The sequence below is a fragment of the Papio anubis genome, chromosome 11 (genome assembly GCF_008728515.1).
Source record: "Papio anubis isolate 15944 chromosome 11, Panubis1.0, whole genome shotgun sequence".
Lineage (NCBI taxonomy): Eukaryota > Metazoa > Chordata > Mammalia > Primates > Cercopithecidae > Papio > Papio anubis.
In genome coordinates, this window is record NC_044986.1 from 6,188,274 (window position 1) to 6,200,740 (window position 12,467).

General features: G+C 44.4%; 2 protein-coding genes across 7 annotated transcripts in view; one reads left to right on the forward strand and one right to left on the reverse strand.

Annotated features, from left to right (window-relative positions):
- The window catches only part of DOCK1 (dedicator of cytokinesis 1), a 542,700-nt gene that overhangs the window by 293,290 nt on the left and 236,943 nt on the right, over window positions 1–12,467 (reverse strand). The gene's annotated exons all lie outside the window — the stretch shown is intronic.
- INSYN2A (inhibitory synaptic factor 2A) overlaps window positions 1–12,467 on the forward strand; it is a 60,805-nt gene that overhangs the window by 39,669 nt on the left and 8,669 nt on the right. For 2 of the 3 annotated variants that reach the window (XM_009215619.4, XM_003904407.5), the window contains one exon: window positions 2,720–2,791. The exons of the other annotated variant lie outside the window; for it this stretch is intronic. In XM_009215619.4, coding sequence (XP_009213883.1) covers window positions 2,720–2,791 — 72 coding nt within the window. The remainder of the gene's footprint in view (window positions 1–2,719; window positions 2,792–12,467) is intronic. 3 annotated transcript variants of the gene reach the window in all.

Below are 12,467 nucleotides of genomic sequence, written 5' to 3' on the forward strand. Positions count from 1 at the left end.
GATATGGTGGCACATGCCTGTAATCCCAGCTAGTCGGGAGGCTGAGGCAGGAGAATCGCTTGAACCCAGATCGTGCCATGGCACTCCAGCCTGGACAACAAGAGCAAAACTTGGTCTCCAAAAAAAAAAAAGAAAAAGAAAAAGAAAAAAGAAAAGCAACTTCTTACTGAAGAACTCCAAGGTCCTGGAAGATTCCTCTTGTACATTTCAGGTGCCTGAAGCCTTTGTCCTCTCATTGTCAGGTCCATTGCCTATCCCAAGCTGCCAATTACATGTGGTGCAGAACACCGGCCACAGAGTACAAGCAAGGTGACAGGGAACATGAGAAGCCTGAGGTCTAAGAATAATGAGATCCTGGACCTGAAGTGTGACTGTATTCTCCTCTGTAAGTGAGGCTAGCATAATTAGAAGGCTCAGGGCTCTAATGCAAGTGAGGCACTGGGAAACTTGGACACTGGGCGAGAAAGGAGTGTTGATGTTGATGAGGCTTGATAGAGATTTGCCCTGAGGTTTAGGTCAGGAAGGTGCCATAAGCTTAGAATTCACACTTTCCTGTAAGCACAAAAAGAGTGCCTTCAGAAAACTGTTAAATACCCCCGGTTTGGCCCACTGTAAGAACCTAAAATTTGGATATGACTAGCACCTATAGACAAGTATTAGGTACTCTTTCTCCTGACTGTAGGTTTATACCTACCAGCACAACACAATAATAGAGCAGTACCTCATATGCAACCCAAGCCAACGGTTTAACAATACATTCAGCATGGACCGTGCTAGCACCTGAGCTCAAGTGACACTTATTTCACTGTGCAAAATGACCTTGGTCAGCACTGAGCTTAGAGCCAAGCTCCAGTAGAATTAGCTGATGGAAAAAGGCTATAAGTCTATATAGGGCAAGAGAGAAGGGAGAAGAGTGATGTCATGATGTGGAAGAGTCTTGGCATGGGGTGGACGAATCTGGAGCCAGGTGGGAAGGTGCAGAAAGAATGCATTCTTGGGGCTTGCCATGAGGAGGAAAGGGGTAAGGACTGAAAACTCACCGTGTCTGATGAGGAACAAGGGGAAGGGATAAGACACAGGCTGTTCATCCCCGTCTCCCTTGACAAAGCCAACGGGAGAATGGAATGGCCTGATGTGGGGTTCCAAAGGCGCCCAAAGTGGGAGGTGATGATGAAAAGACAACAGAGACAGCCATACTGTCACTCCAATTCCGGTTGAAATATGACGAATCACAGGAAGTGCTTGGCAACACTTTGGAGCAGAATATGGTCACTTGATCAACGACCTGCACGGAACTGAGAGGTCAGCTCTGAGTTTTGCAAGCCCACTGAGACAATCACGGCATGTAGCAGACAATCCTTTTGTCAAATGTTGATGTAACAGAAAATATAATGAGGAAAACAAGTTATTTTCAATTTAGAACCCATGATGCAGAGAAGTTTACATAGCAAAGGGGATAAAAAATACTGACTAGCAATGTTGACAGAAGACTTTCTGTGCACACTGTTACTCTGGTGAGTAGCTCTGTACATGGAAATTTGCCCCCAAAGTGTTTATAAGCCAATTCAGATGGAAGCTTTTCTCCTGCCACAAATTTAACATTCCGGTTATCATGTCTGTGCCTGGACATAAAATAATATTCAGAAAATACAAATCTGCATGTTTAAAATGTCAGAGAGGAAAGGCTGGATGAAATAGGAGAAACCGTGAGAGCACAAAACAGCCCCCAACTGTTCCTGGGTGGCTGGACCAAGAAATAGCCAAGGCAACTCCAGCCTGGTCCAGAAAATTCTCATCATCAACCCCTTTATGTGTATACAACCTTCAACAATCTACTACAGAAAGACCCCAAGGTTATTATTATTAATTTTTTAACTAGGGGGGAGAATCAGCAACCTCCTCCACAAAGGCCATAATCTGCCTGGCCTCGGGGGTCTGACAGAACTCACCAGAGAATAAAGTCAGAGAAAGTAATTCAGAAGTTATGGCAATGACAGTAAGACATTCTAACATAAGGCTTGGCATTTTTTTTTTCTCTAAAGAGCCAGAAAGCAAATGTTCAGGGATTTGCAGACCAAGAGGCAAAATTGAGGATACTAGAAATAGGTATTTTCATAAAAATTTTCACCATTTTATTGATAAAAGTAAAAACTTTATTGATGGACACTGAAATGTGAATTTCAGATCATTTCCATGTGTCACAAATATTATATGCTTTCAATTTCTTTTTCAAGCACTTAAAAATGTAAAATCCATTCTTAGTTTGCTGGACAAAACCAGGCCCCAGCAGGATTTGGCCTGCAGGCCGCACTTAGCCAGTCCCGGTTCTAGCAGGACAGGCGGGGGTAGAGCAAACATAAGCCATGGAGTCAGCATATGTATCTGTGGTTGGTTTTTCCTCAAAGTTTCTTCAAAACACCATAAATCTGCATTGAAACATCTGAAATTCCCTGTGCTTATAACAAAATTATATTATTTACTTCATCCAGGAGCGTATGTTCACTTCTAAATTTAATTTAAATACCATCTTAGCTGTAGTGTTGCATTGGTTCTGTACAAGGAAAGCAGAGACAGGAGCAAACTGGGAAACACGCATTAATCAATTTCCATGACCATGATGAGCTTGGCATTGGGAAGGCATCTGATTTGAGGCATCTGCTCTATAAAGCCAGTGACCCCCAGCCACCGCTTGTAATGCTCTCCTGTTCTTATCTTGTAGGCTTTCATATCGGACGGGGCAAGACACAGCTAATTGTGACACATGCAGGAACAGTGCATGTATTATCTATAGGTATGTTAACGTTCTCCTCTTCCCACTTTCTTATTATGAGTGACAAATGATGTTTACCCACAAATGCAAGAACAATCTGGGGCCATGCTGGGATGATTCTATCAGACAAAAAGGGAAGGACCTTACTTGATTGTAATTCTAAGCTACCTCCAAATACTCCACCCCAAGTATAGAACCATGGGATGTGGGAGAGCTTGAACCCATTTGTCTTGCAAATGTATCTTAGTGGTTTCAAGAATTGGTATAAGTTTGATGGCTTGCTCCCTTGGAACCGATAGCCATGAGCCCTGGGCTGTGTGTTCTGGAAAGGTTGTAAAATACAGTGCCTTCAGAGGGTATAGATCAAAGGCTTGAAACCACACCATATGTGCTAGGAATACCATGGGAAGACCTGGGCTGCTCACACCAAATGTGGAATTTTATTTCCTGGGAACTCTCAAGGATTGTGCCGCTTGCCTGTCTCCGGGCAGAATCCCCTCTCCAGAGCCCCTACAGCTGTTCTTGTGGTTTTTAATTTGTTGTTTGTATAACTGACATCAACAAGAATACAGCAGCAACTCCCAACAGGAAGAAGCTGTGTTTGGCTTTCATCAGTAATTTAGGATTTTAAGATATAGTCAAAACCTTCAGAAGGATTGCTATCCTTTTTTCTTTTCTTTTTGCAAATGTAATTTTTCACAAACAAAATATAAAAGTAGTGAGAAATGTTATAAGTTCTTTTTTAAAAAGTTTAGACTGGAGAATAATTTTAGTGATCCACCAAATTATCAAAAAACAATTATCAAACCAAACACCCTCTAAAAAGTTACTCAAAGTTACTGTCCTCTACATTAAGAACACAGACATGGGGAGAGCAGAGGCTTGAGGTTACACAATCTTGAACCCATCAGGGTTCTCCCCCAAGGGAAAGCCTAGATCTGGCCATCTACGCCTCCGATCCAGACAGAGCATACCAGCCTCCGGCCCAGGTTCCTTAAAAGCAAAAGCGAAGTTGGGTCACCTGGAGACCTTGTCTCGGAGGAGGCAGAAGACACCACAGATAGAGATGGGCACCGAAGTCCACATTAGCACATTCCTTAACCGCAGAGGTGCTCAATCAGTGGGCCATTTGCAAAGTCTGGAAGAAGACGTTTTCAGTTGCCCACAGCTGAGGAGCTGCTGCTGGTTATCTAGCAGGTAGAGGCCAGGAATGCTGCTGACATCCTATGCTGCCTGCACAGGGCAGCCCCCCAACCAAGAGCTATCCAGTCCCAAACGTCAGTAGTACTGAGGCTGAAAAAGCCTACCTTACAGAAACCACGCCCACCTTAGAGTGTTGTAAGAGGCACACACAAACTGGTAAGGCCTCCTGGCAGAAGGAAGGGAGGAGGGGCCCCTGCAGCAGCCTGGCATGGCACACCAAGCTGCTGACTGTTCTTGGCAATTGCCAATGAGGAGGTTAAAATGAGGCATCCATGCAGGTCTTTTCTTCAACAATTCCTCCAAATTAGAAACTCAATGATAGCAACAGATCAGAGAAGTTTGCTTAATGGGGAACTTTTCACTCCACTCATATTGCAAAAGAGAATTTTGAATCAACAATGAAGGGTTATAATGCTGACCCAAAACTATCCTTCACCAATATCAGTACGTTAGGAAGTGTAGAGTGCAGATGACCCAGCGTATACTCCAAGTTCAGCTTCTGTCACTTTGGGAGCTAAAGTTCATACTGTCTTTAACGCAACCAAGCAACAGTGAGTCAAGACATCCAGGGTAGGTTCAGAGAATGAGCTGTTCAGCCTAAACCTACGTAATATTCTGTGGGTGATCGGAAAAAAAAAAAAAAAAATATATATATATATATATATATATATGAACACTGTCTAACGTAACTGAAATAATATAAATGAATTTAGCTCTAAATCCAGAACTCACTCCTATAAAAAGTGATATTAAAAGTGACTGAGTAAGTGTCTGAAGGGCAGAAATCTGTCTTTTCAGGAATTACTCAAGTGGTCACTGTTTTGAACTGGCTCAACCACCACTCTACATGAATCCCAATACATCAGCCACTGGTCCACTTGCTAAAAGAACTGGGAGTGACCAAGCACCACAGGAATTTGCCAAGATTTAGGAAGACTCACTAGGTAGAGGATGAGGCACTGTGATTGCTCTGATTATCTCATATGAACAAGGCAAATGCATGACTACTCACTGAGAATTTTACTGCAGATGCAATTTTACAGACGGGTGATTTTGGTGGCATCCTCAGAAACTGAACAGAGATGTGGCCCTCGATAGCCAGCAGACCCAACTGTCACCCCCTTATAAATGGGAGAAGCATCCTGGAAGAGGTAGTGTTTGAGGAAAAGTGGAATTTTAGATCTTTCTTTCCTGATTTTTAAAATCACTCCCTTTGGAGTGATCACAATGACAAAACATCCCTACAACAGCCAAACTTCTGCTGCAAACAGAAGTTACCCTGGAAGGCTTTTGGTCCCAGGACGTCTGCAGAGTAATATTTCGGCTGGATTCCCACTGCCTCCCAAAGCCTTTATTTCATTGAGTCCTGTCAATGAAACAAACTAGTGTGAAACTCAAGAACTGAACCAGTATTCAAATAAAGACTGCACTATGATTACCAAGTTGAACATAGAGAGCTCATCAAATGCTGCTTCCTAAATTCCCTATCATGTTAGAACGGAAATAATTAAACAATGACTCTTAAGGTGGTTATTATGTTGGATAAGAGTTTTCTGAGGTCTGTAGGAAGAGATGATAATGGGAGTGAGAGCTCACTTCTGGTCCATTAATTGAAAAATCAATCAACAGGGAAATCATAAAAAAATGACATGTACCTAACTTAAACATGTTATTTTCATTTGAATCGCATGAATTGAAATCTCACATTTAAATGATTTCAAGTTAGGGCAGCCTTCAGAGGTGAGGCCCAGATGTTTTCGTTGAATGTGGGCACCCCCACTACAGTTCCAAGTTATCCACCATGAGTCACACCGATTTTCCTGTCTTTAAAGTGGAGCAAAGGTGGCAGAATCTGAGATCAGAATCCTTCTGAATCCATACTTGGCCTGTCCCTACCTTTTTCATTGAATATTTTGTGGTAGCCCGCTCTTTCCAAAGCATTGAACTCACAGCAATGACTATCTTCTCATGCCTTATTGGTTTGCATGACATTCAATAATCACATCATTTCAATAGTGGGTACTAACTGTATAAACAGGTCCAGGAACAAATCTAGCATCCTCTTGGTAAGCATGAAACTTGAGAAGTAAGAACAGAGAGTCACAGGACAAAGACTGAGAAGTCAGTCGGTTAAGGGTGCCAACATCATGGGTGCACCACTTACAGCGTGAAAGGCCAGGGCCATGTGGTTAATCTACTATGTCAGCTAAGAGGGCTTATGTAATCCTATCTGACTACCAAACACTGGTATACTAGGAGGAACGGATACTTGGACTGGCTGTGGGAAGCCTCAGGTCTGTCTGATTCTGCCCCGGAGGCTGAGCGCTGCTGATACACAGGGACAGGTAACTTCCCTCAGGGTCCCACTGAGCAAAGAGAAAGGGGAGGGTAAGCAATGGGGACTGAGCTGGATGACTTCGCAGCTTGCGGTCAGTCCGGTGAGTCAACCCCCAAATGTCAGAAGCTTAAGAACAGAAGTCTCTTTGGTAGAAAACTGTTCAAAACCCAGTGAGTCCTTGAGCAGGAAGAATCACCTATTCAGGTGACCCAGTAGCAGTGCACATGGGGGGCCACAGCATCGCGGAAGTATAGACTCCCAGTGAGCCAGAGGGTGTCTCCAAATTTCAGAGGCTTTACAAATCTAAGTCCATGTCTTGTTCTCACATGAAAACTTACAGGCAAGTCCTCCTTCAATTCCTGCATACGAATCTGTAGAGATACAACCCCAGCAGCAGGGGAAAGTGTAGCTCAGGTCACAGTCCCTGCGGTCAGGTCAAAGCCTGGCTCTTAGTTGCAAGGGCCTCAATCCGGGAACTCAGGAACTTTGCTGTGAGTCCCTACACCACCATTACAACCCACTTCTCCATGTGCACCATGGGATGCCTGGAACACCCTGGGATTGGGTAGCTTAAAGGAATTTCAAAATAAATCTTAAAATGTCACATGACTGTGGTTGTCCCAGAGGCTTGAGAACAGGTGGGGCCATCACAGCTGCCAGTGTTCACACATTGTAATTTGTCATACCCTGCTTTCTGGAAGGCCAAAAGCCCTGGAGGGCAATGAATTTGACCCTGCCTGTCTTGCATTTAAACACTGCTTTTCACTCGAAATCCAATTACCCTCTCCGAGCAGCATAGCTGTCCACCGTGTTTCCAGTAATGCCTGGCCCAGGGAGATGAAGAGGATACTGTGTTCAAGACCTGGCTGCCTGGGGCTTTAGCAGCACAGCCCTGTAATAAATGTGTACCTTTGCCATGGGAGACGGTACATATTTCTCTATGAAAAATAATTCACTAGGAAAAAGCATCAAAAGGACAAAAGGTCTTGATGCAATTTCAGGGAGAAAAAAAACCCACCAGTACGACAAGCGAAAGGTGAGACACATCAGCCCGTGAGAGCCTGCCACGTACTTGCAAGGTTAGGGCTGAGCTTCTGCCCTCTCTCTTGGGTGGGGTGTCTGTTCAGTCTCCAGGTCCTCTGGGGTTGCACTAAGGCATCATCGAGGTCCCTTCCAGATCTGAAATCCCAGGAACTGCTTCTTACAATTATGCAAGGGATGGAACTATGGGCTTCCAGAGACAATGCACAGAAGGGTAAAAATGTGGAGAGTCACAAGGCATTTCTCAGCTGGAAAACACCTCTCCCTTATTGGCAAATCTACTGACTCAGAGCTGAGTAACCTTCTTCGGCAGAGGATTGATGGGCTTCCTCCTAGACCACTGAAACTCCAAGTACCAAAAGTGGTATTTTTGACAAATTTTGAGATGGTTGACACAGCTGCATTGTTTTCTAAGATGACAGGCGTCCCTTCGGTTGTGATCTAGACCAATTGTGCTACTCTAATTAAAACCATCTCAGCATGAAAGAAGATTAAAAGAGATTCCGGCTTCCGTTTTCTTTAGTAAAACTTTTCTGGCTTATCTTCCATATTGCTTGTCAAAATATGCTGTAATTATTTCAGAAAATGTTTTATGGATAAATTACTAATATAATCTTTGCTCATAAGCAGTTGAAATTTCTTCTCTCCAGCCCTATTTTGGTAATTCTTTTGTCAGACTAATCTGATGAGTCACACCACTGATGATTCACCTTTTGTTCAGATGTGGTTTCAGAAAGGAACAATGAAACATATCATTGCAAACCAGCCATTCTCTCCTTTGCTGAAATGGTTAATTTGTAAAATAGTACTGCAACAAAATGGCCTGAATTCTAATTTGTACATTTTCATGAAAATAACATGGACCAACTGCAATCCAAAGGCTTTTGGAGATGCAAGCAATATTTAAAAGATAACAGGAATTCTGACTCAGATTCATTAAACAGCATCTTTCCCAGAATTTAGAATTTTCTTGTAAAATGGTAGAATTCCTACCATTAGTTCCAAGCCCTGAGTGACCACATCCTCCTGGAGCACGCCGTGCCTGCTTCATTTCTGGATCATCACAGCCACCACAAAAAGTGGCCTCGAGTGACACTAATAATTCTGCAGGGGATCAATGAGTGGGCTTGGAACCTGACTGGTTGGGAATGCCATAAGGCTCCATGCCACTTGTCTAACACCACAGAGAGGAGGAGCTTGTGAAATGCCTTGCTGTGTACGCCATGCTTTCACCATTTGATATGATGGTCAAGGACAGGTGGAATTTTTTTTTTTTTTTTTTTTTTTTTGAGACAGGGTCTCGCTCTGTTGCCCAGGCCGGAGTGCAGTGGTGCAATCTCAGCTCACTGCAACCTCCGCCTCCTGGGTGGAAGCAATTCTTCTGCCTCAGCCTCCCGAGCAGCTGGGACTACGTGCGTGCACCACCATGCCTGGCTAATTTTTGTATTTTTAGTAGAGATGGGGTTTCACCATATTGGCCAGGCTGTTCTCAAACTCCTGACCTCGTGATCCACCCGCCTCAACTTCCCAAAGTGCTGGGATTACAGGCATGAGCCACCACGCCCGGCCAAGGACAGGTGGAATTTTAAATAACCACTTTGATAAAAATGTCTTAGCCCTTTCCATTTGGGGTCCTAATGGGCATTAATTGAACAGGCGTTTTTCAAGGGACCTCCTAAGAGACAAGCTCTGCACCAGGCACTGGGAGACTGGGAGGAGTGTGAAGCTGCTGCAGACAACTCCATGCATGCCCCTTGCCCTGGAACCCTGGGATGAGGGTCAGGACAGAGCTGTGGTGAGAGGAAGCCCTCTGTACTGAAGGTGGGAACCACAGGTGCAGGACGTAAAAGGCAGGTGAGGAGGAGGTTAAGGAAGCCAGGGTGCCCGACCTGGCAAAGCAGACTCCAAAGAAAAGATAATCGTGGAGGGAGGCCAGGTTAGGGAGGATTTGGATGGTCTCTCTAGAGCCCTCCAGGCTACAGAGTTAGGAACAACTGGCAGGAAGTAGGAGGAGAAACAGCCAGCGCATCCCCAAGGATGGACGGGAAACCTCACGACCCGTGAACACTCCCCCTTACAGCAGCTGGAGAACATCCCAGTCCATCACAATTTTTGACAGCTTCTCAAGCAGGAAGCTCCCAAAGAGGGCAAGTGCCTTCCCCAAATGACTGGAGGATTTCAGGAAAGATGAGGAAAATATCTAGTATTATGAGATTAAATGAAGAATTCACAGAAGTGATGGGCTGCATTTTCTCACATCATCCTTGGTAATTTATTGCAACACCAATAAGACCACAAAACAGAGGGTGCAAAGAGTTCTAGATAAAATCACGCACACTGGCACTTCACTGATTCTGAGTGTATTGCAAAAAGCAAGCTGGTCAGGGTAGTGCACGATCAAGACAGCCGGCAGAACCGGGCGCCTCCTGACTAATGAAGTCCTATTGTTACGAGTGGTAATTGCATTTGTATGCAGAATCCGTGCCAATTCCAGCCTGTCCGGAGCCCACTTGGAGTGGAGTCTCTGCAGCCTTTGTCATTCAGCGATTATCTCTTTATGGAAGTGCCCTTTCCAGCCCTGCTTCAGTGACCACCACTTGTGCATATTAAGTTCTTTAGCAGCATGAACTGAGGTGGGTGGAGTTTCCCTTTTGCCTAATGTTTAGCGCTCCATTTCTAGTATTTACCGTGAGTGACAGGGTGGGAAGATGACGAAAGGAATCCCTGAATGACACCTTACACAATGTTATTCTGGGTAAGGAAATATTTTTGTTTAATGAAGTCACGAAAAAAGAATGATTTTGACAGACCTCAAAATTCTTCTTGAAAATTCCCAAAGCTAATAATCCAAGTTTTTTCTTTTCTATTTGAAATCTAAAAATATATTATTTATATCCCTCGCATATGTATGGATTTAGGTTTAGTCATTTTTACTAATGTTTAATAACACCTTAATTCTCTTATTTAGATGCTATAAAACTCGTTACAGCCGTAAAACTGAAAACTGATTAGCCATCTCAACATATTATTTGTGGAACAATTCATTAAAATTTATTAGCAGAGAAAGGCTAATTATACTGATAGTCGCAGCCTTTGGTTATACCCCAAGGTCAAAGTTAAGGAGGCATTTACCAATGTCCAAAATAGCATGAGGGGGCTGCGCTGTCAGTTTCATGGGAAGATAAAGATAATTCAGTTTTAGAGGAGTATGGAGATTTTTCTGGGGCTCAATACAGGATGCAGTCCTGGTCACGATGTCCCAGGCTAGGTCATAGGAAATTCCATGGGGAATAGAGTGACTAGGGAATTCAGCGGTGCAGGATCCCCGGGGCAGGCTCTTCCTCAGAGAGGCGTCTTGAAAGAACCTGTTTGAGAAGGGACCTCCTGCAGGAATGCGCAGGCTGACGTTTAGAACGGCCACTGGTGACACCAGACGACACACACAAGCAGCCAATGGTTTCCGTGTGTGATGAGAACTATCACTGCTGCATTTAGTGGAGGTGACGCTCTCAGCGGGTATCAGGATGGAATGGGAGCTCCTGACCACATCTAAGAACAAGGGTTCCAGGCTGGTGGCCCAGGGAGGCAGGGTGGCTTTGTAGCCTTCCCTCCAACACTGGGAGCCCGGGACGTCACCCGTCTCTCTAGACAGACGCACTCCCATCTTCGAAAGGAGATGGGCAGGCAAGGTGATGGTCCTGGTCATGGGAGCCCACTCAGGGTTGGGTTGGCCATGAGGGACTCACAGCAACCAGCTTAGAACAGGAGGACAACAGCCCTGCCTTTTCAAGGCAGTTATAACACAGTTTCTGACAAAAGTCGGAAAACTGGCTGCTCTTCGCTGAGGTCAGGAACAGCAGTGTACTGCAGGCTACGTCTAAGAAGGGACTGACCCCTCGGATTATCACGACCCATCTTCCTGGCTTCCTAGGGGGATGGCATAAGATATGCTTCCTAGACACATGGCAGTGCTGTTAGTCATGGGGTGACTTTCCTCGTGGAGAACTTACGATGGGCAGAGGCTTTCCAAATGACTTGGGTCTGCCTCTGCTCCTCGGTGACACTATCTATGGGATGCCAGGTTCTCCAACCCCTGTGCATCTGACCTGCCCTCAGACCCAGGCACCTAGATGAGGCTTAGGCCCCAGAGCCACAGGTGCACTGCAGAGAGTGCCGCAGGTAGGGTGGGCACCTAGGATGAGCTTCAGTCAAGCCAGGCCTCCAGTATGGTCAGGGAAAACATCCAAGATGCATTCAGAAAGCTCAGCTCATCGTCTATCACTTTGGATCCTTTGTAGTAAAATATATGGCTAGGGTATCTGGCTAATGCTCTTTTAAAAAAACTATAATCATAATTGCTTGTTCATAGCATACCAGGAAAAGGGGACAGATCTTATAGTTTGAGTGTCAATATCATGGATGAGCCATTTATTCTGATATTTTAAGCCCTACAGTGATACCATAAACATTGATTGAGGCACCTACTATGTAAAATAGTGGTAAAGGAAGGATACGAAGTTACAGTGAATCATTTCTATGTTTGAAGTGTTGAAAAGCTAGTAACTACAAATCACTGATATTTTAAACTATTAGGATGAGATCCATGCATAATATATATAATATAGGTACATAATATAGGAATAGTATATAACAAAGTATACAGACAGAATAAATAGAATTATACAAATGTATATATTTTAAATGAAAACAGAAAATAGGGCAGCAGCACTTTGCTGAGATTAGAAGTGAGGGGATTTGGTTCAGTTCATCAGTTTATTGCAATTCAACAAACAAATAGAGCAGGTTCGGAGCCGGCACTGCGTTCAATACACTGCGGACAAAAGATGAATTTAAACATGGTCCATCCCTCTGAGTTCCCAGACCTGGGGAAAACAGCTGTGATCCCACAGCAGACAGGCTCTTGTAGAAACCTGGAGACAATGCTGCCAGAGCGGTAACTCATCCCGGAGGTGTGTGGATGAGGGAGGAAGGAGGGTGGACTTCGTTATTCCAGAAAATCCACAGAAAGAAGGGGTGATGTGTCACCTAGGTTTTCAAGGGTAAGCAGGGATTTGAGAAGGAGTTTGCCAGTCTTCCTAAGGTGACTCTGGTAAC